Below are 24922 nucleotides of genomic sequence, written 5' to 3'. Positions count from 1 at the left end.
AACATTTGTGTCAATGTCAATTTCTTGGTTTCAACAATGTTCTATGGTTAAGATACCAATATGGGGGAAGTTGAAAAAAGGGTACACAAAGAACTCTGAACTACTTTTGCAAGTTCTGAGTCTGAAATTATTTCAAAACTAAATGTTTTAACAAAAAAGAAATAGAATTTTTTTTTTTTGAGGTGGAGTCTCACTCTATCACCCAGACTGAAGTGCAGTGGCACAATCTCAGCTCACTGCAACCTCCGCCTCCCGGTTCAAGCAATTCTTCTGCCTCAGCCTCCAGAGTAGCTGGGACTACAGGTGCACGCCACCATGCCCAGCTAATTTTTCTATTTTTATAGAGACGGGGATTCACCATATTGGCCAGGCCGGTCTCGAACTCCTACCTGACCTTGTGATCCTCCCGCCTCAGCCTCCCACATGCTGGGATTACAGGCGTCAGCCACCTCGCCCAGTCAGAAATAGAAAAATTTTAAAGAACAATGGATGAATGGGTAAACTGTGGCATATCAACACTACTTATTCAGCAACACAAAGAAACAAAGTACTAATATGTGCCGCAACATGGATGGATCTTGAAAACATTATTCTAAGGAAACCAGACACAAAGCCACATATTGTATCTTCCCTTTACATGAAATGTTCAGAATAAGTAGATTCATAAAGACTTAGAGTGTAAATTAGTTGTTGCCAAGGCAGGAGGAAGGGGAAGGGAGAGTAACTGGAAAACAAATATGGAGTTTCTTTCTGGGGAAGTGATAATGTTATACAATTAGATAATGGCTACACAACTTAATGAATAGACTAAAAATCTGTAAATGGCATATTTTAAAAGGTGAACTTTATGGTATGTGAACTATATCACAATAAATTATTTTAAAAAATAAAATGAAAGAGATCTTTTAAAAATTGTACCTACATATAAACATGCCCTAAGGCAAAAATTTATTCCAAGTTATGAGATGTGGCTAATTCCTAAGATTTGTGATTAAACAGCACTACAGTCCTTCCGTGCTGCCTGCTACTCACAAAGCAGCACAATTAATATTTAGCAAACTAAACTCAGAGAATAATCTACCACTAAGTTGAGAAATCATAATCTTATTCCTGACAACTACAATTTCCAGTATACCATAAAAATAGCCTCTAGGAACTGGCTCAATTCTTAAAAGCTCACAGATTTTAACGGAACTAAAATTAATGAAAAGCCAGTTTGCATAACAAAAGTAGTTAACAACAGTAAATCATATTACACCAACCCAGACCCAGAGTCACATAATTCAAGTTTGCCAGTCATTGAATTAATAAATTATACCTATTATTTAAAAAATTATACCTATTTCCTTTTCCTCCTCTGGAAAATTAATCAAAAAGCAAAAATAGGGCTTCAGGAGACCTGAATTCTGATTCAAATGAAGCTACTATGTGGCCTTAACCTGTCAGAGCTGTCTGTAAAATGCGGAGTACCCTGAAAATACTAGCGTCCTGGAGATCCTTTTACTTCTCAGGTGCCACTCCTTGCACACTCAACCGTGTGGCCTGTTTCCCATGTGCTACTGCAGGCCAGATCTGTTTCCACTGCTATCCCCTTCCCCACAATCTACTCTCCCGGGAGCAGCCATGCTCTTTTTAAACAGGAATCAGAACCTGTCCCTTCCACATGTAAGCCTCCAATGGCCTGTGAGGGCAGATATGCTCTGACTCCTGCCTCCTGTCAACCTCTCCAGACCACTCTAGACACCTTGACCTTTGGGTTCCTCGAATACTTTCAGCCCATTCCTCCCCAGGGCCTCTGCCACACCGCACCTCCTCCTCATTCTTGATCCTGCTCAAATGTCACCTCTCAGAGAGTTCAGTGTGGACTCTGGTCCTGGGCTGCCTGGATTCAACTTAACAGCTGGGCATGTTAATGTTACTCTTGCTGTGTCCCTGTTTCCTCATCTGTAAAATGTCAGTAATAACAGTGCCTACCTCATAGGGTTGTCAACAAGGTACATGTAAAGCAATCAGCAGAGTGACTGGCAGTGTTCAAATATCATCTATCATTATTACCTAAGATGCCCCATCTTAATTTTCTTCATATCCCTTAGCCCTGTCTGAAATTATCTTCTGCCACCCTCTTTGTGGTTTTCCCCAAACGTCCAATGAATGGTAGCTTTGCAAGGAGCTTTGTCTTGTTCAAAGCTCTATTACCATCTCCAAAGAAACACATGTAAATACCCATTGAATACATGAATAAATAAGTAACATCAAACACTTCTTTTAAATGCCTTGATTCAGGCCAAGAGCAGTGGCTGACGCCTGTAATCCCAGCACTGTGGGAGGAAAAGACCGGTGGATAACCTTAGGTCAGGAGTTGGGAGACCAGCCTGGCCAAAACAGTGAAATCCCATCTCTACTAAAAAGTACAAAAAAAAAAAAAAAAAAAAATTAGCTGGGTGTGGTGGCGGGCGCCTGTAATCCCAGCTACTCGGGAGGCTGAGGCAGGAGAATTGCTTGCAACCGGGAGGCAGAAGTTGCAATGCGCCGAGATCAGGCCATTGCACTCCAGCCTGGACAACAAGAGTGAAACTGTTTCAAAATAAATAAATAAAATGAAAAATAAAATAACGTCTTGTGAAAAATGGTATTGCCTCAATCAGTTATATAACTGGGCTGGTCCCGTTACCTAGCAGCCTCAAATTCTATCACATATACACAACACACAGCGGGAGAAAGCAGATTAATCTGTGAGAGTAAAAGCTGAGTACAGTAACTGGCTATTCACCAAGTCTTCATAAACATACCACATACCAAACTGTGGCCCACCACAAAGGCCCTTGGCCATTAGGAAAATCATAACCTAATATATGCAAACAAAAACCACATACTGACTTAATTAGAACTGTTCTTCTACATGTATGCATAGGTAACATGCACACATACATGGTCTGTTTGTACATACATGCACATACAGCCATCTCTGACACTGGGGTCATACCTTTTCCACTTCTTTTTATGTTTCTGAATATAACAAACTACGTGGAATTAAATCAATTCTTTGAATTGAAAGCTGTGATTAAAACCCAGTACAGCTAGTGCTCAACTTACGATCACGATTGGGACCGGCAGACCGGTCCTAACATGATTTGGTCGTAAGTTGAGTAACCTATACGCACACGGAGATGGTAGTGCTGCCGGAAGCTGGTCCGCACTGTCATACGCCCAGCTGGGCAACGTTTGCGCTGCCAGATGCGGAGCAGTGGTGGCTAGTGATTGTGGTCGTAAAGTCGAATGGTCGTAAGTTGCATAGGTCGTAAGTCGACCAATACCTGTACTCATTCAGAATCCTAAACATTACAGTTCTCCTTACCACTGGGTAAACGTCCATGGTTCCCCAAAGGAAATCTCAAATTTAAGGTTCTAATTCACTTGAAAACTAGGACTGATTTTTTTAAAAGCATCTAAAACTACCAAAAATCCATTCCATTTTAACATCTGACGAATTCAACATCCAATTTTTACTCACCAATTTAGTTCTTCATGTCCTTAGTAAATCCTTTCCCCTTACTCTATTTTTTTTAAGACAGGTATTTTTATGTCACTCTCCACATTTTGTGAAGCCCTAAAAATACTTTCAAATATGTTCCTTTTAAATGAACAAAGTCCTGTCGTCCTGTACTATAACTTAATAATGACTTAGCCGGTTTTCCTAGAAGCCAACCATGGGTATGAAATTCTCCAGGTAGGAACCAAGGCCAACAACGGGAAAAAAGCCTGAGAGTGCTGCGAGGTACCCACCAAAGGAAACAAACAACCAAAAATGTTTCCAGATTTTATTAAAGATGATGCTGGACTCTCGTTCCCCACCGAACCAAAGATGCCACATAGAGTATTCTTGCTCAGAAGAGCAAAGCAATTAATCCAGAGAACGAGGTAACGATGTTGAACGGCTGGTAAATCAAAAAAATTAGGAGAGGACTGGAAGAGAAGACGCGGCGGCGCTGTGCGGTCTCGGAGCAGCTCTCCAGGAAAGGCTTCTGGGCAGCTGCCGCCCGGCTTGGGTGCGCGGCCAGGCTGGAGGTGGCCCGCGCGGGCGCGTTTTCCACCCCGCCGGGCTCCCGCCCCACGCCCCAGCCCCCGCCCCGCGCACACGCCCACCGCCCTGCTCAGCCCCGCGACCCAGGCGCCCGCCGCGCACCCAAGTCACCATCGACCCGAGCGGAAAGTTTCGAATCCAAACCCGAGAGCCGAAATGCACAGGTCTCGGGGCTGAACTCGCGCCAGGAACACGCCCGAGGCGAACCACTTGACAACCAGCTCCGGTTCTCAGCAGAAAGGCCGACAGGCGGGGGCCGGGGAGGAAGGGGAGGCGAGACACTCGCCCTCGCGCACACTCGGCCCCTCCGCTTCCTCCGCCCCGCGGCTCAGGTGGGAGCCGCGCAGCCGCCGCACGCCAGCACCCGGCGCGCCGGAGCCGGGCGGCGGACGTCGGGGCCCCTCCCGGGAGGGGCCGCGACCCCCGGGCCAGCTCGGCGCGCAGAGAAGGGGTGCGCACGCCCCGCCCGACGCCTCCCCGCCGGTCTCCCGCCCGCCAGCGGCGACCCGGGACGGGAAGGCGCGGGGTCGAGGCTCCGGGATGCTCGGGAACCGGCCGCAGCCCGCGCGCCCCTCCCCCGCCGCCGCCCCTCCCCCCGGGCCGCCCGCGGGGCGCAGGAGCCGAGCGCCGGCGTCCCAGGGGACCAGCCCGCCAGCCGGCCCGAGAACCCGGGCAACTTTCCCCTGCGCTGTCGCGGGCGCCCCCAACGGGGCGGGCGTGGGGACCGGGGACAAGCGCAGCTTGGACTCACTTTTTCGGATGTTTCTCTCTTTTCGGCCTCCGCTTTCGGGCCTGAATGGCCAGCACTGGGGGAAGAGAAGACACATATTAACGGTCGGGCCGCCCGCCCGGGCCGGCCGCGTGGCAAGGAGGGGGCGCGCCGCGGGCCACTCACCTTTCCGGGAGCTCATTCCGACGCGGCGGAAGCGGGGCGGGGGGCTTCGCGGCGGCGGCGATGCGAGCGCCGAGACGAGCCGGGCTCCAGCCTCCACTCGCTCCGCCGGCCGGGAGGAGGCGGGAACCGCGCCTGCGCCGCCGCCGCCGCCGCCGTTCCCGCGGGGGCCCAGCAAGACCCGCCCCCGGCCGGCCCCGCCCCCGCCCCGCCCCCACCCGCCGGCCGCGGGGGTCGAGACCCCCGCGCAGCTCGCCCCGCGCCCCCGCCCCCGCCCCACCCACCTGGGCAGGAGTGGCCGCCGCCCGTGGCCGCGCTGGCCCTCGGCCTCCCCGGCCCCAGCCCGCGGCCCGGGCCTCCGCCTCCTGCGCCCCTGCGGCTGGCCCAGGCCGCCCGCCTCTCCCGGGCACCCGGCCCGCGAGACCCTCCTTCCCTGCCGCGGCCTCTCTCCTCCGCACCCCGGCCGGTCGCGCCGCCCGCCTCTCCATGCGCCCTTCCTTGGCCGGCGACTCCGCAGGTCTCGCACCACCTCTCTTCCCGCGGCCTCTTCTCTCCCTTTGCTCCTCTACATCCTTGCATCCCCATGAGCGCCGCTTCCTCCTCTCCGGCGGGCGTGGAAAGGGCACACGACCAAAAGCTAGGAAACCTGGGTCCGCGATTCGCAGTGTGACCTTGGAGAAGTCGTTTTCTCTCTCACCTCTACCTGCCCTCCAGGATTGCACGAGTGTAAAGAAGGGAAAGATACAGATAGCATTCAAAGTACGATAAAGGTTTTGCATATAAATTGAAGCCCGGTTCCGTAAACACCATGTGTATAACAATTCAAAACAACAATCACACCAAGTAGTTATTTTCTGCATCCTGCAATGAGGAAACTGAGTCACAACGAGGCTAAACAGTTTAACCAGCCAGGATCGAAATTTAGCCCTGGCTGGCCCCAAACTCCACCTTATCAGGCTGCCTATAAAAGATCTGAATCAAGTTTATAGTGGCACAAAAAGATAACTGCAATGTTCTCTTCTTTATGTAAATAATTACAATAGTTTTTGGAAGATATCCTCACCATTAACTCCCTCTTTAGTTACACAACTGTATCTTTAACTGACAAGGTGGCTTACTCTAGGGATGTTAAACCAGACAGAACGGAAAAGGCCGCTTGGATTTTGAAGAGCCCTTAACTTTTTATTTTCAAAAATATCAAACCCTATAGAAAAGTTACAAGGAAAATATAATCAACAGTCAACCCATATTCACCAATTTTTTTTTTTTTTTTTTTTTTTTTTTTGAGATGGAGTCTCTCTGTGGCCCAGCTGGAGTGCAGTGGCACAAACTTGGCTCACCGTAACCTGCCTCTCCTGGGTTCAAGCGATTCTCCTGCCTCAGCCTCCCGAGTAGCTGGGACTACAGGTGCCCCCCAACATTGCCCAGCTAATTTTTTGTATTTTTAGTAGATATGGGGTTTCACAATGTTAGCCAGGATGGTCTCCATCTCCTGACCTCGTGATCTACCCTCTTCTGCCTCCCAAAGTGCTGGGATTACAGAGCCACCACACCTGGCCACCAGTTTTTAACATTCTGCCACATATTATGTGTCTGTGTGTATGGCTTATTTTGCTGAATCATTTGAGTTTTTGCAGACAGTTACCCTTTATCCCTAAATATTTCAATACATATCTACCAAGAACAAAGGTAATCTCCTACATAATCGGAATTCCAAGATCACTCCAAGAAACTTCCGTACTAATTCAGTGTAATCATCTGTAACATACAGGCCATATTCAATTTTGCAAAATATCCCAGTAATATCACTTGTAGATGATTTTCTTTTTTTTTTTTTTGAGATGGAGTTTCACTCTTGTTACCCAGGCTGGAGTGCAATGGCGTGATCGGCTCACCGCAACCTCCGCCTCCTGGGTTCAGGCAATTCTCCTGCCTCAACCTCCTGAGTAGCTGGGATTACAGGCACACGCCACAATGCCCAGCTAATGTTTTGTATTTTTAGTAGAGATGGGGTTTCACCACGTTGACCAGGATGGTCTCGTGGTGATGATCTCTTGACCTCGTGATCCACCCGCCTCGGCCTCCCAAAGTGCTGGGATTACAGGCTTGAACCACCGCGCCCGGCTGATTTTCTTTTTTTCCTAATTCAGGCTACCATTAAGGATCATCCCTTGAATTTGTCATGTCTTTTTAAACTCCTTTAGTCTAGAATCATTCTTGGTTTTGTTTTTTGGTTTTCTTTCTATTTATTTATTTACTTTGAAATGGATTCTCACTTTATCACCCAGGCTAGATAGAGTGCAGTGGTGCAATCTCAGATCACTGCAATTTCCGCCTCCCAGGTCCAAGTAATTCTCCTGCCTCAGCCTCCTGAGTAGCTGGGATTACCACACCTAGTTAATTTTTTTTTTTTTTTTTAGAGATGGGGTTTCATCATGTTGGCCAGGAGGGTCTTGATCTCTTGACATCGTGATCTGCCCACCTCGGCCTCCCAAAGTGCTGGGATTACAGGCGTGAGCCACTGTGCCCGGCCCAAGTTAAACAATTTTGTTGAGTATACTATAGATGATGTTGTGTCCATCTTAGTGCATGAAAATATGATGTGTTTGTTCCATTACTGGTGATGTTACAGTTAATTATTTCTCCAAGATACAGATACCTTTTCCCTCTGTATTTAAGAAGTCTGTTGGCCGGGCGCGGTGGCTCAAGCCTGTAATCCCAGCACTTTGGGAGGCAGAGGCGGGTGGATCACGAGGTCAAGAGATCGAGACCATCCTGGTCAACATGGTGAAACCCTGTCTCTACTAAAAATACAAAAAATTAGCTGGGCATGGTGGCGTGTGCCTGTAATCCCAGCTACTCAGGAGGCTGAGGCAGGAGAATTGCCTGAACCCAGGAGGCGGAGGTTGCGGTGAGCCGAGATCGCGCCATTGCACTCCAGCCTGGGTAAAAAAAGCGAAAACCCCCCTCTCAAAAAAAAAAAAAAAAAAAAAAAGAAGTCTGTGTAAAAAATGAGCAAAATATTTGAATGGACATTTCTCCAAAGACATACAAATGACCAAACAAGCATGTGACAAGAGGATCAACATCATTAGTTGTTAGGAAAATACAAAGCAAAACCATAAAGCACTACTACTTACCACCTACTAGGATGACCATTAAAAAAAATTTTTTTTTGAGATGGAGTCTTGCTGTGTCACCCAGACTGGAGTGCAGTGGCACGATCTCGGCTCACTGCAACCTCTACCTCCTGGGTTCAAGCCATTCTTGCCTCAGCCTTCCAAGTAGCTGGGACTACAGGTGCGTGCCACCATGCCCAGCTAATTTTTTTCGTATTTTTGATAGAGATGAGGTTTCACCATATTGGTCAGGCTGGTCTTGAACTCCTGAACTTGTGATCTACCTGCCTCGGTCTCCCAAAGTGCTGGGATTACAGGCATGAACCACCATGCACAGCCATAAAAAAATTTTTAATGGAAAATAAGGCCAGGCTTAATGTCTCACGAGTATAATCTCAGCCCTTTGGGAGGCTGAGGCTGGAGGATCATCTGAGCCCAGAAGCTGGAGGCTGCAGTGAACTATGATCACACCACTGCACTCCAGCCTGGACAACAGAGTGAGACCCCATCTCAAAAAAAAAATGTTAATGGACAATAAGTAGTGGTGAGGATTCCGGAACCCTTATATGTTGGAAAACTCCTACATTTAGGAATGTAAAATGGTACAGTTATTATGGAAACAGTCTGTTGGCTTCTCAGAAAGCTAATTATAGAATTAACAGCAATTCCACTTCTAGGTATATATGCACGAGGACTGAAAACAGGTACTCAAACAATCTTTGTACATGAGTGTTCATAGCAGCACTATCATAACAGCCAAAAGGTGGAAACAACCTAAATGGTCATCCATAAATGAATGAGTAAACAAATTGTGGTCTATATATCCACTGGAATATTTTCAGCCATAAAAAGAATTTAGTCCTGACACATGCTACAATGTGGATGAACATTGAAAACATTATGCTAAATAAAAGAAGCCAGACACAAAATGTCACATATTGTAATGATCCCATTTATATGAGATATCCAGAATAGGCAAATCCACAGAAAGCAGATTGGTGGGCGTTGAGGGGTGAGAGAAGGAGGGAGCAATTGCTTAATGAGTACCAAATTTTATTTTGGTGTGATGAAAATGTTTTGGTGCTAGATAAAGGTGGTGGCACAACATTGCTAAAGTACTAAATGCCTCTGAATTGTTCACTTTAAAGTGGTGTGTTTCTTTTTTTTTTTTTTTTTTGAGACGGAGTTTCACTCATGTTACCCAGGCTGGAGTGCAATGGCGCGATCTCGGCTCATCGCAACCTCCGCCTCCTGGGTTCAGGCAATTCTCCTGCCTCAGCCTCCTGAGTAGCTGAGATTACAGGCATGCACCACCATGCCCAGCTAATTTTTTGTATTTTTAGTAGAGATGGGGTTTCACCATGTTGACCAGGATGGTCTCGATCTCTTGACCTCGTGATCCACCCGCCTCGGCCTCCCAAAGTGCTGGGATTACAGGCTTGAGCCACGGCGCCCGGCCGTGAACCACTTCTTAAGGAGGAGATTTTATTTATTTCTCCCTCTTTTTTTTTTTTTCTCCCTCCTGCTTCTCTGTCTTTTTTTTAACTTTTTCTTTTTTTCTTTCTTTCTCTCTTTTTTTTTTGGCTTGTTTTTTGTTGTTTGGTATCAATATTGACAAAAATTACTGTCACTATTTTTTGTTGTTTTCAGAGGACAGGGTCTCACTCTGTCCTCCAGGTTAGGGTGCAGTGGCACAATCATAGCTCATTGGGGCCTCAAAATCCTGTGCTCAAGTGATCCTCCCACCTTGTTCTCCCAAAGTGCTAAGATTATGGGCATGAGCCACCACACTTCACCTTTTTATTACTTTTTTAAAGACTTTATTGAGATATAACTCACATATATACAATTTGTCCATTTTAAAATATAGAATTCAATGGTTTTTACTATGTTCACAGGGTTCTGCAACCTCTACCACAATCTAATTTTAAAACATTTCTGGCCCAGATGTGGTGGCTCTGGTTTATAATGCCAGCACTTTGGGAGGATTAAGTGGGACCAGGAGTTTGGGGTTAGGGTGGTTATAATAAGCTATCATCGTGCTGCTGCACTCCAACCTGAACAACAGAACAAGATACTGTCTATTAAAAAAAAAAAAAAAAATGGGCATAGTGACTCTGCACTTTTGGAGGCCAAGGCAGGCAGATCATGAGGTCAAAAGATTGAGATCGTCCTAACCAACATGGTGAAACCCCATCTCTACTTTGTACAATACAAAAACTAGCTGGGTGTGGTGGCATGTGCCTGTATTCCCAGCTACTTAGGAGGCTGAGGCAGGAGAATTGCTTGAAGGTGGAGGTTACAATGAGCCAAGATCACGCCACTGCACTCCAGCCTAGGCAACAGAGCAAGATTCCATCTCAAAAAAAAAAAAAATCGTACCCCCTGAAAAGTACTCCATACAGATTAGCAGTCACTCCCCATTTCTCCAACCCCTGCGCTAGCCCTAGGCAGCCACTAATGTACTTCCTGTTTCTATAGGCTTGCCTGTTCTGGACAGTTCATGTAAATGGAATCGTACACTATGTGGCCTCTTGTGGCTAGCGTCTTTCACTTAGCCTAACATTAAAACCTGTTTCTGCTACTTAATTTCTGTAAGACTTTGGGCAGGTTACTTAATTACAACATCTGGAAAGTGATAAGGTACTAATATTAGTCCTCATAGGTCAGTTCAATAATCAAATAGGATAAATCTCCAATAATAGCAATTATTAACAGTAATTGGGAGATACATCTCCAATCTGTTTGTTGGATTTATGCATTCAATTTTCAAAATACTTATCAAATACCTATTATGTAGCAGGCATTATTCTAAACACTGATTCTGTAGCAGTGAACAAAGCACACAAGAATCTCCCTGCCCTCATGGAGCTTATGTTCTACTGCCAGAAAACAGAAGGTAAACAAAATAAATATGTGAAATATGTACTATGTTTACTAGATGGTGATCTTTTTTTTTTCTTGAGACGGAGTCTCTCTCTGTCACCAGGCTGGAGGGCAGTAGTGTGATCTCGAGTAACAACAACCTCTGACTCCCTGGTTCAAGTGATTCTCCTGCCTCAGCCTCCCGTAGCTGGGATCACATGCATGCACCACCACACCCAGCTAATTTTTGTATTTTAATAGAGATGAGGTTTTACCATGTTGACCAGGATGGTCTTGATCTCCTAACCTCATGATCCGCCCGCCGCAGCCTCCCAAAGTGCTGGGATTACAGGCGTGAGCCACTGTCCCCAGCCTTGGTGATCATTTTTATTTAAAAAAAAAAAAAAGTAACTGGGTGCAGTGGTTTACACCTGTAATCTTAGCACTTTGGAAGTCCAAAGCAAGAGGATTGCTTGAGCCCAGGAGTTCAAGACCAGCCTGGGGAACACAGTAAAATCCCCGACTCTATAAAATAAAAAATAAATTTTTTTTATATTTTTTTTTTTTTTTTTTTTTTTTTTTTTGGAGACAGAGTTTCGCTCTTGTTACCCAGGCTGGAGTGCAATGGCGCGATCTCGGCTCACCGCAACCTCCGCCTCCTGGGTTCAAGCAATTCTCCTGCCTCAGCCTCCTGAGTAGCTGGGACTACAGGCACGCGCCACCATGCCCAGCTAATTTTTTGTAGTTTTTAGTAGAGACGGGGTTTCACCATGTTGACCAGGATGATCTCGATCTCTTGACCTCGTGATCCACCCGCCTCGGCCTCCCAAAGTGCTGGGATTACAGGCTTGAGCCACCGCGCCCGGCAATAAAAAATAAATTTAAAGAAAAACAGAAAGCCAAAAAAAATCAACAACCTCTTGGGAATGTGGTTCAGGAAGATCTCACCAAGAAGGTAACACTGAATTAAAGAACTTAAAACTGGCCAGGTGCGGTGGCTTACACCTGTAATCCCCGCACTTTGTGAGGCCAAAGCGGGTGGATCGCCTAAGGTCGGGTGTTTGAGACCAGCCTGGCCAACATGGTGAAACCTCATGTCTACTAAAAATACCAAAATTAGCCGGGTGTGGTGGCACACACCTGTAATCCCAGCTACTCAGGAGGCTGAGGCAGGAGAATTGCTTAAACCCGGGAGGCAGAGGCTGTAGTGAACCGAGATAGTGCCACTGCACACTCCAGCCTGGGCAACAGAGAAAGACTGTCTCAAAAAAAAAAAAAACTTAAAGCTATCTTGCCAGTCCTTTTTACTTTTTTACTTCTATAAATTAGAAGGAAACTATCTTTGCAACCCAGATATTTATGAATTGCTTTGAATTTATTGAATTAAAGTATACCAGATTAATTATCAATTAATTTTACACATACTATAGTAGATGCTTTTAGAAAGAGTAAGCGGGGCACAGTGGTGCTCGCCTGTCCTGTCAGCTTCAGTCCAGTAATTTGACTCCAGTCATTGAGTCCAGCCTGAACAATGAGACTGTATGTCTTAAAAAGATAAATTGAATGAATTATAAACCTAGTCCCTGTCGACTTCGAAATTAGATATTTCTTCAGAAATGCTTCACAAATAAGATAATTAAAATTACATTTTAAAGTAATTTTTTTCTTTTTTTTTGAGATTGAGTCTTGCTCTATCACCCAGGCTGGAGTATAGTGGCACCATCTTTGCTCACTGTAACCTCCGCCTCCCAGGTTCAAGCAATTCTGCTTCCTCAGGAGAGTAGCTGGGATTACAGGTGCGCACCATCATGCTTGGCTAATTTTTTTTCTTTTTTAAGTAGAGATGGGGTTTCACCATGTTGGCCAGCCTGGTCTCAAACTCCTGACCTCAAGTGATCTGCCCACCTTGGCCTCCCAAAGTGCTGGGATTACAGGTGTGAGCCACCATGACCAGCCAGTTTTTAGGGAACTTTTAAGAGAAATAATGTAATGAGGATGATATAAACTTTTTTATTCTACCATTTATTATTGCATAAGTCAAATTAGTTATGTAAATGTTATAATTAATAAGGTGAAGTATTAAATAGTTATAATACTGGATATATTTTGGTCTCCATAGCAATCCAAAAGAAGTTAAAAAGGCAGTACATATTTATTTTTCCCAAATTTGTTAAAATGAAACTCAAAATATCCACATAATATTAATTTTTCCCAAGTGTAATAGAAAATGAAAAGAATGTTGTAAAACCAATCGCACTGTGATATTTCCAAATGGAACCACTAAATCATGCTGTATCTTAGAAGGTATATTTAATATGTCATAGAACTGGAAAAACACGGAGGTCATAGCATTTGTCTTGGGGCCTTCAATGGATGAGAACCCAGCCTCCTTTTAAAAGACCCTCCAAGGCTTTTTAATGCTTTAAAGTTTGTTTATATCTAATCTGCTTTTTCAATTAAGAAGCTTAAACCTGTCTTTTGTTGTTTCACTATAGTGTACTTCTCAGGGGCAATAGCGCTATCATAATGGCAGTGAAACACAGGGAAGAGTGGCAGAGCCGGACTGCCAGAGTTCAAGGGCTAGTTCCATCATTAGCTATCTGGGTCAGCTTGAGCAAGTTAGTCTCTCTGTGCCTTAGTTGCCTGATCTGCAAAATGTAGATATTAATATTACCTACCCTGTAAATTTGTTGTGAGGATTTAATGAGTTAGCTCACATACAATACTTGGAGAAGTTCCGGCATGTCTGTTTAAAGGATTAAATGACTTAGTTCAAATGAAACACTTAAAGTATCTAATCATTCAAGAAATATTAGCTGATCATATATATGTGCCATGTTAAGCAATGTGTTATTTATCTATGGCTGTATAATAAATTTGTCCCCATTTAGTAGCTTAAAAAAATAAACATTTCATAACTCACAGTTTTTCTGGTCCAGGAATTTGGGAGCAGGTTAGCTGGTGAGTCAAGGTGTCACTTGGGGCTGCAGTCATCTGAGGTCTTGACGGAAGCTGAAAGACCTGTTACCAACATAGTTCACTTACATGGCTGTTGCAGAGTCCTCATTTCCTCACTGCCTGGGCCCCTTCATAGGACTGCTTGAGTGTCTGGCTTCCCCCAGAGTGAATGATCCAAGAGATAACAAAAAAGAAACTTCAATGCCTTTTATGACCTACCCTCAGAAGTCACAATCCATCATTTCTGCCACATTCTGTTCATCAGAAACAAGTACAGCACACGCTTAAAGGAGGGGAATTAAGTCCACTTCTGGAAGGGAGGATTATCAATGAACGCTGGACATATTTTAAAATCACCACAAGGGGTCATTCCTTCTTGCCTTTAAATGCCTCTGATTCAAGTGAGAATCTTAGAGGCCTCTTATTCTGCTATTTATTTAAGCAGTAGATAGCAAAGGGAATTTTCAGTTCAGCATTCAGACAAAAGAAAAGGGAATAGGGACTGGATTGTCAAGAGACAGTCACCAATAGTGATAAGTTCGTTATAAATAAAGTAGTATATGAGACTCTTACATAAGCCAGTTCAAAAATGATGCCTAAAAATTTGCCTGGGGCTATATTAGGATTTAGAATATTGTCTAACATGCCAGCACATAATCAAATAGATTAGATGGTCTGGACATAATCTATGCTAAGTTTAACACCCTGAGCTCATTTCTCAAATGCTTGAGCTCTCTGATTATAATAATTTGCTTTTCATTTTATCATAACTAATGAAAGACATTCAGTGTAAAAATTTTTTTTTTTTTTTTAAATTTTTTTTTTTTGAGACGGAGTTTCGCTCTTGTTACCCAGGCTGGAGTGCAATGGCGCGATCTCGGCTCACCGCAACCTCCGCCTCCTGGGTTCAGGCAATTCTCCTGCCTCAGCCTCCTGAGTAGCTGGGATTACAGGCACGCGCCACCATGCCCAGCTAATTTTTTGTAGTTTTAGTAGAGACGGGGTTTCACCATGTTGACCAGGATGGTCTCGATCTCTTGACCTCGTGATCCACCCGCCTCGGCCTCCCAAAGTGCTGGGATTACAGGCTTGAGCCACCGCGCCCAGCCCTAAAATCTTTTTTTTTTTCCTTTTGAGACAGAGTCTCCTTCTGTTGCCCAGGCTGGAGTCCAGTGGCGCCATCTTGGCTCACAGCAATCTCTGCCTCCCCCTGCACTTGGTGAGGCCAAGGCGGGAGGATCACCTGAGGTCAGGAGTTTGAGACCAGCCTGGCCAACAGGGCGAAACCCTGTCTCTACTGAAAATACAAATATTGGCCAGGCGTGCTGGCGGGCACCTGTAATTCCAACTACCTGGGAGGCTGAGGGAGGAGAATCACTTGAACCTGGAAGGTGGAGGTTGTGGTAAGCTGAGATGACACCACTGCATTTCAGCCTGGGCAGCAGAGTGAGACTCCACCTCAAACAAAATGAAAAAAAAAAAAAAAAAATAGACTGGAAATGGTGGCTCACACCTGTAATCCAAGCACTTTGGGAGACCCAGGTGGGCGGATCACGTGAGGTCAGGCATTTGAGACCAGCCTGGCCAACATGGTGAAACCCTGTCTCTACTAAAAATACAAAAAAAAAAAAAAAAAAAAAAAGGCAGATATGGTGGTGCACGCTTGCAATCCCAGGTACTCAGGAGGTGTAGGAAGAAGAATCACTTGAACCTGGAAGGCAGAAGTTGCAATGAGTCAAGATTGCACCACTGCACTCCAGCCTAGGCAACAAAGCAAGACTCCATCTCAAAAAATAAATAAATAAAAATAAAAAATTGGGGCCTGGGCCAGGGGCTGTGGCTCAAGCCTGTGATCCCAGCACTTTGGGAGGCCGAGGCAGGTGGATCACCTGAGGTCAAAAGTTCAAGATCAGCCTGGCCAACATGGTGAAACTCCATCTCTACTAAAAAATACAAAAAAATTAGCTGGTTGGACAGGTGCAGTGAGTCACGCCTGTAATCCCAGCACTTTGGGAGGCCAAGGCAAGCAGATCACAAGGTCAGAAGTTCAAGACCAGCCTAGCCAATATGGTGAAACCCTGTCTCTACTGAAAATACAAAATTTAGCCTGGCGTAGTGGTAGGCACCTATAGTCCCAGCTACTCAGGAGGTTGAGGCAGGAGAATCACTTGAACCCGGGAGGAGGAGGTTGCAGTGAGCTGAGATCTCGACACTGTAATCTAACCGGGGTGACAGAGAGAGACTGCGTCTCAAAAAAAAAAAAAAAAAATTAGCTGGGTGTGGTGGCATGCACCTGTAACCCCAGCTGCTTGGAAGGCTGAGGCAGGAGAATCATTTGCACCTGGGAGGCAGAGGTTGCAGTGAGCCGAGATTGTGCCACTGCACTCCAGCCAGGGTGACAGAGGGAAACTGTCTCAAAAAAAGAAAAAATAAAAGGTTGGATGCAATGGCTAACACCTGTAATCCCAGCACTTTGGGAGGCCGAGGAGGGCAGATCGCCTGAGGTCAGGAGTTCAAGACCAGCCTGGTCAACATGTCGAAACCCCATCTGTACTAAAAATACAAAACTTAGCCGGGCGTGGTGGTGCATGCCTGTAGTCCCAGCTACTTGGAAGGCTGAAGCAGGAGAATCGCTTGAACCCTGCAAGTGGAGATGGCAGTGAACCAAGATTGCACCACCGCACTCCAGCCTAGGTAACAGACTGAGACTCCATGAAAAAAAAAAAAATTATACTGCTTAATTATATGTATGTATGTATACGTGTATGTATGTATTTTGGGGACAGGGTCTTGCTCTGTTGCCCAGGCTGACATGTGGTAGAGCAATCTTGGTTCACTGCAGCCTCAACCTCCCAGGCTTAGATGATCCTCTGGCCTCATCCATGCAAGTAGCTGAGACTACAGGTATGTGCCTCCATGCCCAGAAGGGTTTCACCATGTTGCCCAGGCTGGTCTCACACTCCTGTACTTAAGTGATCTGCCTGCCCAGGCCTTCAAAAGTGCTGGAATTATAGGCATGAGCCACTGCACCTGGCCATACTTCTAAAAAAATTTATTGTTACATGATATACATAGAAAACATGCATAAATCACAAGTGTACAATAAAGACATCTGTGTTTTAAAAAATTTTCTATTGGCTGAGAGTGATGGCTCATGCCTATAATCCCAGTACTTTGGGAGGCCGAGGTGCGGATCACCTGAGGTCAGGAGTTTGAGACCAGCCTGGCCAACATGCCGAAACCTCATCTCTACTAAAAATACAAAAATTAGCCAGGCACAGTGGCAGTCATCTGTAATCCTAGCTACTCTAGAGGCTGAGGCAAGAGACTTGCTTGAACCTGGGAGGAAGAGGTCGCGGTGATCTGAGATGGCGCCACTGCACTCCAGCTTGGGCAACAAGAGCAACACTTTGTCTCAAAGAAAAAAAAACTTGCATATTATCCCAGAAGTTCCCTTCCTCTCTCCTCAGTCACTGCCCCTACCAAGATAACCTCTATTCTAACTTCTAACCCCATAGTCTCATGCTGCCTGCTTTCAAATTTTATGGAAATGGAATCCTACACTAATTACTCTTGTATCTGGCTTGTTTTTTTTCAACATTTTGTTTGTAAGCCTTACCCATGAGTTGCCTGTAGATTCTTTTCATTGTTTTATAGTATCCCATTGTATAAATATGCCATATTTTGAAAATATCTTCACATCCTTTATTTATTTATTATTTTATTTTATTTTATTTTTATTTTTATTTATTTATTTTTTTTTTTGAGATGGAGTTTTGCTCTTGTTACCCAGGCTGGAGTGCAATGGCACGATCTCGGCTCACCGCAACCTCCGCCTCCTGGGTTCAGGCAATTCTCCTGCCTCAGCCTCCTGAGTCGCTGGGATTACAGGCACGCGCCACCATGCCCAGCTGATTTTTTGTAGTTTTAGTAGAGGCGGGGTTTCACCATGTTGACCAGGATGGTCTCGATCCCTTGACCTCGTGATCCACCCGCCTCTGCCTCCCAAAGTGCTGGGATTACAGGCTTAAGCCACCGCGCCCGGCCCTATTTTAGTTTATTTTGAGATGAAGTCTTGCGCTGTCGCCCAGGCTGGAGTGCAGTGGTGTGATCTTGGCTCACTACAACCTCCGCCTCCCGGATTCAAGCGATTCTCCTGACTCAGCCTCCCTAGTAGCTGGGACTACAGGCGCATGCCACCAAGCCCGGCTAATTTTTTTGTATTTTTTTGTAGAGATGGGGTTTCACCATGTTAACCAGAATATTCTCAATCTCCTGACCTCGTGATCTGCCCGCCTTGACCTCCCAAAGTGCTGGGATTACAGGCGTGACCCACCGAGCCCAGCCAAGCCACATTTGTAATGGAGGAAATGTGACCTCACTTATCCTTTGCCAGTGTGCTCCACCATTAATTCTGCCAGTTGGGGGCACCAGAGGGAGAATGGAAGCCTGGAGCAGAGGAAAGGGATCAGGGAAATGCTCCTTCCTGTTTGCTGGCCGTTTAGTCACCATCATCTCAGCACCCAGCTCTTTATCATAGGGGCAGCAATGATTCCAGTCCCAGGTTTTATTGAGCTCTTCGAATCAGCCTCATTGTATTCCCCTAGAAATAACAGCAACTCCTGGCAGTATGCCCTCCTTACACATCTGGGTCCCAGCTCCCTCCTCTAAGCCTCTGAGGTCTACTTAGCAACCCTTACTGCTATTTCCCAGCCCCAGAGATGGAGGCTGATTCCTACTTTATTACTGTGTTACCTCAGTATCCCCTTTACTTAGTTCCCTAATACCTGTTCAAATAAATAATTCCTTAAATATAAGAAATAATATCTTTTATTATAACACAATTGGCCCAACTTCAATAAAAAGTGAATAATTTCTGTATACCCTTTAGATTCTGACCTCGGGTGATCTGCCTGCCTCAGCTCCCCAAAGTGCTGGGATTACAGTTGTGAGCCACTGTGTCTGGCCTTTTTGTTGTTGTTTGTTTGTTTTTTGTTTTTGAGACAGTATCTTGCTCTGTCACCCAGGCCGAAGAACAGTGGCGCCATCTCGGCCTCCTACGCAGCTGGGATTACAGGTGCCCACCACCGTGACAGGTGTATTTTTAGTAGAGACAGAGTTTCTCCAGGATTCCACCAGTCATGGGTGATTGAGTTATCTCCAGCTTAGGCTATTATGAACAGTGCTGCTCTGGACACCCTTATACAAAGCTTTCGGTGAATATGTGTATACATCCAGAAATGGAATTGCTGAGTCATAGGTTATACCTACATTCATTTTTATCACATAAATGGTTAAACTAATGATTGCCCTGATTTTAAAGCATACCCAGTATTTCACATCTAATTCTCAAATTTTTCAAATTCAGAAAAAAGTCAATACACCTCACACTCTTTTTGTGTGGGTTGTGGACAGGATCTCATTCTGTCACCAGGCTTGGAGTGCAATCCGCAATCTTGACTCACAGCAGCCTCAACCGCTTGGGCTCAAATGACGCTTCCACTTCAGTTCCCCAAGTAGCTGGAACTCCAGCTGCTAGCCACCACACCTGGCTAGGTGTTTTTTGTTTTATGTTTTTATTGTTTGTTTTGAGACAGAGTCTCACTCTGTCCCCAAGGCACCATCTCGGCTCGCTGCCTCCCTAGTTCAAGCAATTCTCCTGCTTCAGCCTCCTGAGTGGCTGGGATTATAGGGGCGTGCCACCACGCCTGGCTAATTTTTTAAAAATTATTTTTAGTAGAGGCCGGGTTTCACTATGTTGACCATGCTGGGCTCAGAACTCTTGACCTCAGGTGATCCGCCCATCTCAGCCTCCCAAAGAGCTGGGATTACAGGTGTGAGCCACCACTAGCGTTTTTTGTTTGTTTTGTTTTTTGATAGGATCTTACTCTGTTGCCCAGGCTGAAGACCAGTGGTGCAATCTCAGCCTCCGAAGCACCTGGGATTACAGATGCTCACCACCACGCTGTTGTATTTTTAGTAAAGACGGGTTTCTCCATGTTGGCCAGGCTGATCTTGATCTCCTGACCTCAGATGATCCTCCTCAGCGACCCAAAGTGCTGTGATTACAGAAAGCCACCTTACCTGGCCTCCAGCTAAATTTTGTTTGTTATTGTTTGTTATTTGGAGAGATGGGTTTTCTCCATGTTGCCCAGGCTGGTCTCAAACTCCTGAGTTTAAGCAATCCTCCCACCTTGGCTTCTCAGAGTATTGGGATTACAGGTGTGAGCCACAGCACTCACCCTGTAATTTAATTCCAGAATCTATCCATCCTTCCTTTCTTTCTCTTTTCTTTCTTTCTTTCTTTCTTTCTTTCTATCTTTCTTTCTTTCTTTTTTCTTTCTTTCTCTTTCTTTCTTTCCTTCCTTCCTTCCCTCCTTTCTTTCTCTTTCTCTTTCTCCCTCTCCTTCCTTCCTTCCTTCCTTCTTTCCTTCCTCCCTCCCTCCCTCCCTTCCTCCCTCCCTTTCTTCCTTCCTTCCTTCCTTCCTTCTTCCTTCTTTCTTTTTTGGGACAGGGTCTCACTTTATCACCAAAGCTAGAGTGCAGTGGTGAGATCTCAGCTCACTGCAGCCTTAACTTCCTGGGCTCAAGCAATTCTGCCACTTCAGCCCCCCAAGTACCTGATATTACAGGCACGAACCACCACTACCAGCTAATTTTCTGTAGAGATAGGGTTTCATCATGTTGCCTAGGCTGGTCTTGAACTTCTGGGATCAAGTGATCTGCCCCCTCAGCCTCTCAAAGTGCTAGGATTACAGGTGTGAGCCACTGTGCCTGGCCTTCTATTCCAGAATTTTTACATTGCAATGTTAAAAAAACTAAGCTCTGGGCTGGGCATCGTGGCTCACGCCTGTAATCCCAGCACTTTCAGAGGCCGAGGCCGGTGGATCACGAGGTCAAGAGATAGAGACCATCCTGGCCAACATGGTGAAATCCCGTCTCTACTAAAAATACAAAAATTAGCCAAGTATGGTGGTGGGCGCCTGTAGTCCCAGCTACTCAGGAGGCTGAGGCAGGAGAATCACTTGAACAGAGGAGGCGGAGGTTGCAGTGAGTCGAGATTGCATCACTGCACTCCAGCCTGGCAACAGAGGGAGACTCTGTCTCAAAAAACAAACACACACACACACACACACACACACACACACACACACGCACAACTAAACTCTGCTGCTATTGAACAAGATAAAAAGAAAAAAGAAAGGGCCCAGGAGTTTGAGACCAGCCTGGGCAACATAGCAAAACCCCATCTACAAAAATACAAAACTAGGCCACACATGGTGGTGCATGCCTGTAGTCCCAGCTACTTGGGAGGCTGAGGTGGGAGGATCACTTGAGCCTGGGAGATTGAGGCTGCACTAAGCCAAGATTGCACCACTGCAATCCATCCTCAGTGACACAGCAAGACCCTGTCTCCAAAAAAAAGTGAGTTGAAATCTATTTTTTTGTACGGGTTGAACCAATGTGAAACAGTAATGTAAATTGAGGACTGTCTTGCCTTTAGGCTACTCAGTAACCCCATCACATATACCACTGGGCTGCTGTAGATGGACAGGCCTCAGTTTCCACAGGTTGCTTCTATTGACCTGCAAGAAGCATTCCTTTCCTCGAAGTCTGCCTGCGTCAATTGATCAGGAGCAGACTCAACACAACTGTGGCAGGGTTCTGCTTATAGACTGGGGCAGGCTTGTATCTGGTACCTCAACCTCATAGTTCAAACCCTTGCTAAAGAATCTTTAGAACAGGATCCCTTTGAGATTTATTCTTAGAGGGCCTCAGACTTCAAGGTGCCTCTCTAACCCTGTGTGATCCTGTAAGAATGACCTGCGTAAGCCCCAAGGCAAACAACTCACATCCGCAGGCCCCACTTGGAGCCTTCACAAGCCAAACTCTCAAGCCCCAGTGGGTTTCTAGCACCTGCTGGGAGCTCAGGGTTCCTGACCTGAGCTCATCATGCAGAAAACGTAGCAGCTCGCTGGAAGTTATTAATGCAGAAGCCTGACCAGCATCAATAACTCTCTCTCTCTTTGTTTTTTTTTTTTTGAGATGGAGTCTTACTCTGTTGCCAGGCTGGAGTGCAGTGGCGCAATCTTGCCTCACTGCAACTCTGCCTCCTGGGTTCAAGGGATTCTCCTGCCTCAGCCTCCCAAGTCCCTCCAAGCTGGGACTAGAAGAGCACTGCCACGTCTGGCTACTTTATTTTTTGTATTTTTAGTAGAGACGGGGTTTCACCATGTTGGTCAGGATGGTCTTGATCTCTTGACCTCGTGATCTGCCTGCCTTGCCCTCCCAAAGTGCTGGAATTACAGGCTTGAGCCACTGTGCCCAGCCTTAATTTTTAATTTTTATGGCTGTATAGTGGGTGTATTTACAGTGTACATGAGATATTTTGATACAGACATACAATGTGTAATAATCACATCAAGATAAATGTGGTATCCATCACCTCAAACATTCATCATTTCTTTGTGTTATGAACATTCCAATTGTACTCTCTCAGTTATTCTAAAATGTACATTCCCTTGAAAGGGTGAGAACATTTAATTTTTTCTTTTTTTTTTTTTTGAGATAGAGTCTCACTGTGTCGCTCAGGCTGGAGTGCAGTGGCGCTCAGGCTGCAGTGCAGTAGCGTGATCTCGGCTCACTGCAACCTCCACCTCCAGGGTTCAAGCAATTCTCCTGCCTCAGCCTCTCAAGTAGCTAGGACTACAAGCGCACGCCACCACACCTGGCTAATTTTTGGCATTTTAGTAGAGATGGGGGTTTCACCATGTTGCTGGTCTCGAACTCCTGAGCTCAGGCAATCTGCACGCCTCAGCCTCCCAAAGCGCTGAGCCACCATGCCCGGCAGAACCTCAAAGAATTTTTCTGAGTTATGCACAGTGGCTCATAACTGTAATCCTAGCAATTTAGGAGGTTGACATGAATCACTCGAGCCTAGGAGTTTTAGACCAGCCTGAACAACATAGTGAGACCCTGAACAACGTAGCGAGACAAAAAATTTAAAAAATTAGTGAGAGGTTGTAGCACACACCTGTAGACCCAGCTATTCAGGAGGCTGAGGTGTGAGGATCACCTGAGCCCGGGAAGTCAAGGCTGCAGTGAGCCATGATTGTACCAGTGCACACCAGCCTGCATGACACAGTAAGACCCTATCTCAAAAAAAAAAAAAAAAATTATCCAGTAGTGGGGCTGCAGAGTAGGTAGGAAAATAAATGAAATAAAATTGACCATGAATGGATCAGATTGTTGAACCTAAGTAAGGCGTACGTAGGAGTTTAGTTTTTATTTTCGTATTTGTTTCACAGTCTCGCTCTGTCACTCAGGTTGATGTGCAATGATGTGATCATAGCTCACTGCAGCCTCAAACTCCTGAGGTCAAGCAATCCTCCCTTCTCAACCTCCCGAGTAATTTGGACTACAGCCCACTGGCCACTGGGCTAATTTATTTAAAACTTTTTTTTTTTTTTTTTGGCTGGGTACAGTGGTTTGTACCTGTAATCCCAACGCTATGGGAGGCCAAGGTGGACAGACTGCTGGAGCTTTGGAGTTCCAGACCAGCCTGGATAACATGGCAAAAACCCGTCTCTACAAAAAGTACAAAAATTAGCTGGGCATGGTGGTACAATGCTCAGGAGGGTGATGAGCCTGGGAGGCAGAGGTTACAGTGAGCCAAGAGCCTGCCACCGCACTCCAGCTTGGGTGACAGAGTGAGACCCTATTTCAAAAAAAAAAAAAAAAACCAAAACTACTATATATATATATATATATATATTTTTTTTTTTTTTTTTCCTGTGGAGACACAGTCTGGCTACATTGATTAGGTTGGTCTGGAACTTCTGGGCTCAAGCAATCCTCCTGCCTTGGCCTCCCAAAGTGCTGGGATTACAGGCATCAACCACTACACACAGATTTCAGGGTTTTAAAAAATTATTCTTTTGCACATGTTTGAAATTTCTCATATGAAACTATTTTTAAAAATCATCTTAAAAACTGGCCGGGCTTGGTGGCTCATGCCTGTAATCCCAGCACTTTGGGAGGCCAAGGTGGGCAGATCATTTGAGGTCAGGAGTTTGAGACAAGCCTGGCTAACATGGTGAAACCCCATCTCTGCTAAAAATACAAAGTATTAGCCAGCTGCGGTGGCATACACCTCTAATCCTAGTTACTTAAGAGGCTGAGGAAGGAGAATTGCTTGAGCCCGGGAGGCAGAGGTTGCAGTGAGCTGAGATTGCACCATTGCACTCCAGCCTGGGTGACTGAGCAAGACTTCTCAAAAAAAAAAAAAAAATTACTTGAGGTTAACATCTTAAGAAATTGTCAGACGTTAAAACTTAAAAAGAAATTAGATGCTCAAATTACACTCCATTTCAACAACTTGGCTACAGGCTATAAAATGTGAACTTTGTTGGAAGGAAACAACAGAGGAGGCAGAGATTGCATGTGGGGGCCTGATGGCCATATCCAGTCCAGGCAACAGAGTGAGACACTGTCTCAGAAAAAAATAAAAATTAAAAAAAAAACTATTAGGCTGGGTACAATGGCTCATGCCTGTATTCCCAGCACTTTGGGAGGCTGAGGCAGGCAGATCACCTGAGGTTGGGAGTTCAAGACAAGTCTGACCAACACGGAGAAACCCCATCTCTTCTAAAAATACAAAATTAGCTGTGTGTGGTGGCACATGCCTATAATCCCAGCTACTCAGGTGGCTGAGGCAGGAGAATCACTTGAACCCAGGAGGCAGAGGTTGTGGTGAGCCAAGATCACTCCATTGCACTCTGGCCTGGGGAACAAGAGCGAAACTCCATCTCAAAATAAATAAATAAATGAAAACTACTATCTGGGTGTGGTGGTGTGCACCTGCAGTCCCAGCTACTTAGGAGGCTGAGGTGGGAGCGCTGCTTGAGACCAGTGGTTCAAGGCTGCAGTGAGCCATGATCATGCAGTACACTCCAGCCTGCATGACAGAGCGAGACCCCATCTCAAATTTTAAAAAAAGGTTATTGG

General features: G+C 45.7%; 1 protein-coding gene across 10 annotated transcripts in view; it reads right to left on the bottom strand.

The window, feature by feature from the left end:
* The window catches only part of SRPK2 (SRSF protein kinase 2), a 270433-nt gene extending 264585 nt beyond the window's left edge, over positions 1-5848 (bottom strand). For 2 of the 10 annotated variants that reach the window (XM_032275724.1, XM_032275727.1), the window contains exons 1-2: positions 5432-5681; positions 4833-4887 (exon numbers count right to left, since the gene is read on the bottom strand). In XM_032275724.1, coding sequence (XP_032131615.1) covers positions 4833-4887; positions 5432-5461 — 85 coding nt within the window. In that variant the 5' untranslated portion in view covers positions 5462-5681. Of the gene's footprint in view, positions 1-4832; positions 4888-4976; positions 5120-5431 lie in introns of those variants that run through there. The other 8 variants (XM_032275733.1, XM_032275736.1, XM_032275728.1 and 5 more) reach the window with 7 other exon arrangements.
* Positions 5849-24922: the final 19074 nt, after the last annotated feature.

This window comes from Sapajus apella, unplaced genomic scaffold (assembly GCF_009761245.1).
Source record: "Sapajus apella isolate SASKATOON/1434 unplaced genomic scaffold, GSC_monkey_1.0 scaffold7, whole genome shotgun sequence".
NCBI classification, from domain to species: Eukaryota; Metazoa; Chordata; class Mammalia; order Primates; family Cebidae; genus Sapajus; species Sapajus apella.
This window is presented reverse-complemented; position numbering and strand designations above follow the sequence as displayed.